This window comes from Scophthalmus maximus, chromosome 16 (genome assembly GCF_022379125.1).
Source record: "Scophthalmus maximus strain ysfricsl-2021 chromosome 16, ASM2237912v1, whole genome shotgun sequence".
Lineage (NCBI taxonomy): Eukaryota > Metazoa > Chordata > Actinopteri > Pleuronectiformes > Scophthalmidae > Scophthalmus > Scophthalmus maximus.
In genome coordinates this window covers 20,412,501-20,416,796 of record NC_061530.1, presented here as the reverse complement: position 1 = coordinate 20,416,796, position 4,296 = coordinate 20,412,501, and the positions used below count along the sequence as shown (strand labels likewise).

The 4,296-nt window shown below is 48.3% G+C and overlaps 1 protein-coding gene across 4 annotated transcripts in view; it reads right to left on the bottom strand.

Annotated features, from left to right (window-relative positions):
- Positions 1-4,296, bottom strand: part of aatkb (apoptosis-associated tyrosine kinase b) — a 33,019-nt gene continuing 28,723 nt past the window's right edge. For all 4 annotated transcript variants that reach the window (XM_035612101.2, XM_047327744.1, XM_047327745.1 and 1 more), the window contains 4 exons: positions 2,487-4,296; positions 2,172-2,301; positions 1,875-2,075; positions 1-858 (listed from right to left, as the gene is read on the bottom strand). The exon at positions 2,487-4,296 is cut by the window's right edge and continues 1,743 nt beyond it. In XM_035612101.2, coding sequence (XP_035467994.1) covers positions 830-858; positions 1,875-2,075; positions 2,172-2,301; positions 2,487-4,296 — 2,170 coding nt within the window. In that variant the 3' untranslated portion in view covers positions 1-829. The remainder of the gene's footprint in view (positions 859-1,874; positions 2,076-2,171; positions 2,302-2,486) is intronic.

The following is a 4,296-nucleotide window of genomic DNA, read 5'->3' as shown; positions in this document are numbered from 1 at the left end:
TCATGCGTCATTGCTTTATCTGAAAAATAATCCGTCAAACCACTTTCTTCACTTCTTGTTGCCATGGTGACGGTGTGTAGTGCCTGATTTACAACAATGGGGGTTGATTGGTCGTGACGACGGCGGCGGTGATGATGTCAGCGCCTCGGTCAAGTGGAGAGAATGAGCCACAGTGATCCTAATGATACATATATATATATATATATATATATATATATATATATATATATATATATATCACTAGGTTGTCCTGGTTCGCTCAGCTGTTTTCACAGGATAAGACTCTGTAGCCAAACAGGAAGCCATTCCATTCCATTTCCTGTAAACTAGTGTGATCTTTGTCTCTGAATGAATCCAAATATTAACATCGTATTACTTGTGATACCTTAAGGAATTTTTCAGTTTCCAACAAAGTACCGAGTCTGTGGATCCGTACATTCTCGTTCAAAATGATGCTGATCCTTCGTCAAACAGCAACAAAAGAAAGAAAGAGTTGGTGAACGTGATGCTTGTTCTCCCGTTTGGAAAACATGTGCGGAATTCAACTTACAAAATGTCTCCCTGCTTTTCGTCGATTCCTCACATCCAGTATATATTAATATTCTGTAAAATCCTCATATATTAACCATACTATTTTTACCATATTCTCTAAACAGCTTCAGGTCGGTCCTGCGTTGTGGTAATGACTTATGCCTTTTTCAAAAAAGTGTCCACGGGGCGGTGAGGCACAGTCTCTGTGTTTCTAAAAACCTGATGTCAGATGAAATAAAATCACAAGTCATGCTCGCAGCCGTTTTGTCCAAGAGAGGCAGTAAGCGTCCGCAGCTCGTCACTCTTTCTCTCCGTCCTCGCTGCTTCCTGCAAAACACAGGAAGGATTCATGTCCACGGGTACAACAGGCTGTCGGGCAGAACTTCGAAATGGAAACGAAAGTGTGTCATCTCTTTAAAGCCGTAAGTCCTTTTCTAATTCACTGGCAAAATGTTGTAGCCAAAATGGCTAATCTTTAAAGAGCCGATTTCCCAGACTGAAATTAGTCTCTTACAAGATTAAAGTATTTTATTAATATCATATATAACTAAAAGATGATTTGGAATAGTTCTTATATTTACTCCAAGTGTAAAAGCTTGAATTAAATCTGAGAGGAGTTAAGTTTAGGTACATTCTGAGTCTGTAGATAAGGTTTTTAGTTTAAAGCTCCAGTGTTTAATATTTAACTTATTCACAGATGTTGAACATATTGTCCATAACTATGTTCATATATGAATTAAATATAGATCCATGAGGTGGACCGACCTCCGTGTGAGTCTCCATGTTTCTACGTCGTGTTGAATACGTTGTTGAACTAAACGTCCAGAATACGTCGCGTTCACGTTGAATTTTCAGACGCTGCTGAAAACAGGAAATTAAATCAGCGGTGCGCCACCATAAAGTGTCCCCTGTCGGTCGCTCAGTTGGTTGCGGTTTCCAACTTTACCACCAGATGCCGCCAGAAAATTACAAAAGTTATACACACTGGGGCTTTACACTTTTGAAAGATGAACAATGAGCGTCTTAAATTTGTTCAAAATATTCAAATATCATCTCAGTGTTTCACTGAATCATTGGGTTGGTGCTGTGACTAAACCCCCTCACATACACTAGGTGATTGATTTGAATCTCTTTCATTTAGACCTCGCTTTGCTATGAAGAAATTTACCTTCAATTCCCCAGTTTCAGAAGCTTCGCTAAGCTTCCTAACTTGAACAGCTGCGACAAAATCAAAAATTTGATCTGATCTCAGTCACAGAAAAATAAAAAACCTCTGTAAAATCTAATTTATAATAAAAAGAAATCTGTTGTGATACAGATGCGGTGTCCAGAGGAGGACTCACCGCCTGCTGAGTCCATATCGGAGTCGGAGATGTGAGTGATGGAGAACCGGGACACGCTGGAGACGGTGAAGCGGGAGAACTGCGCGGCCGGTTTGGCGTCCGGGGCTTTGGGCACGGAGCGGGTGGGCGGGGAGTCGGACGCCCCCGAGGATGTGGGCAGAGGCAACAGGGGAAAGTCGTCCTCCCACTCGTACCCTGCACCTGGGAGAAGACGGAAGGAAACGTCGCTGATTAATCACCTCCGTATTCACATCAACCGTATATTATTCTAATTAAAACCCATATTCTTGTACTCACTCTCTTCGGAGATGTTCCCATCCGAGGAGTCGTCAGAGGCGTTAACTCTCTCTTTGGATTTGTTCGGTGAACTCGGACCCTCTGCTCCCACGGGGAAGTCGTGCTCCGCCAGCTCTTTAGTTGGGCTTTCCTGGTGGCAGTGAAACGTAACGGAGATTCACTGTCACGAGCTCCTCAGACAAGAAACCAAAACAGTTAAGAGGCTAAAACGGGCCCAAAGCTGCAGTCAGTTCTCAACTTGTCAGCGATTGAACTTAATACCGATTGATTCAGGTTTAAATACAACTTGTATCATATTCTCCCTTCGCTACTCACCTGATCGAACAGATAGACGGTGACGTCATCGAAGAAAGACACAGTCTTCTTCTTGCGTTCGAGCTCCTCCTCCTCCGGGTTCTCGGTGGTGAGCAGCGTCGGCACCTTGAGGAGGCTGCGCAGTTTGTGGGCTTCGCTGTCGTCGCTCACCACGACGGGCACCGGGTGACACTCCTCCTCGCTCTCCTCCCCGCCGCTCTGCTCCTGCACACTGTAGGACCGCAGCTCCTCGTCGGACTCTTCGCTGTCGTCCGTGTCGCCGTCCTCCTCGTCCGCCTCTTCCCCGTCCGCCGGAGACCCTCGGCCGTCAGGGAGCGGAGGAGGAGGGACGGACGGGGGCGGAGGGGAGGAAGAGGAAAACCGTCTGGTGTTTGCCGTGTGCTGCAACGCCACCTCGTCTTTGGGTAAAGTGTGCAGGATTTCACTGGATGTCCCCGATGTCCTGTTCTGAATCGTCTTGGTCGATGGCTCCTCTTTGGTTTCTGAGGCTTCCACGGCCTCCGCGTCCTCCTGCTCCACCTCGACGCTGGGGGTAGGATCTCCATTCAGGGCCCCGAGGGCTTCTTCCATGGCCCCCACCACCTCTGCTGCCCAGTCTCCCAGAGATGAGCTCTCCTCCTGGGATGGCCATTCATCCAGTCCCCCCTCGGTTATTGAGGCAGTCTCAGCAGACTCCAGAAGAAGCCCCAATTCTTCCTCCTGGCCACACTCCTCTGTCAAATATGCCTCCATCTCTGGTGGAGAAGAGGTTTCTGTTCCCTCTTTTAACATGTGATTCATTTCCACCTTCATGTCTTTGTTTGCTGTAGAATCCTGGAGTTCTTCCTCGTCTTCATTCTTCCTTTTCTCACCCTTCTTTTCTTCCATTTCATGTTCCATTTCAACAGTTTGATCATCTCTTACTCTCTCGGACAATTCTTCACCTTCTTCCCTGGACTGCCTCTCATTCTCGTAGTCTGAGAAGTAAGCAGAGTCCCTGTATGGGGTCTTATCACTTAGTGGTGAAAAGATGTGGTCACCTGTCTGGGAGGCTCCTGAGGCCAAATCTTCACCCAGTGATGGTTCATCATCCTCCTTGGCCTCGACTCCGTGCTCCTCCAGCACCTCGTCCTCCTCCAGGCTTGTATCAAGGGTCGGCTTTGCCAGAGGTTGTTCGCGGGGTTCATGAGGCTCTTTGGGCACAAACTCAGGACTCTCATTGTTCTCTGTGTCATAGCCACTGTCCATAGCTTTGGGTGAGCTGGACGGGTGGGAGGAGGCAGGGCTGAAGCCTTCACAAGACCCAGCTGCAGATGGTAGATCCATGGAATCCATGGAATCGGGAGTTCCTACCTGCTTCTGCAGAGACTTGAAGGCCGGAGAAGCGTTCAGCTCGCTGGACTCGTCGGCAAAGATGCCCGAGGTAACGTCGGTGATGTCCTCTGTGATGTCATCCTCCTCGTCACCGTCGCTGCAGTCCAGGATGTCGGCGAGACAAGTGCTGGAGCTGCCTCGGTCCACACCGCTATCTTCGGTGGGACTCAAGTCCGACTGAGGCTCCGCGAGGGCCACCATCACGTGCATGTTGTCCGCAGGAGGTGGGTTGATTCTCATCATCGTCAGCGTCACCTCCTCTTTTCTAGGCTCTGCCGGGTTTTGCATGATTAGGTTTTCCTTGATTACTTCCTCCCGCTTCTCTTTGAGTGGGGTGTCATCAGTTGTGAGGTCAACGTACTGCTCTCCGGGGTCATCAGTCTTTATCAAGGAAGGTTTGGCCACAATGGGACCCCCCGGAGCCGGCGACAGATTGATCATCTCCTCCTCATTGCAC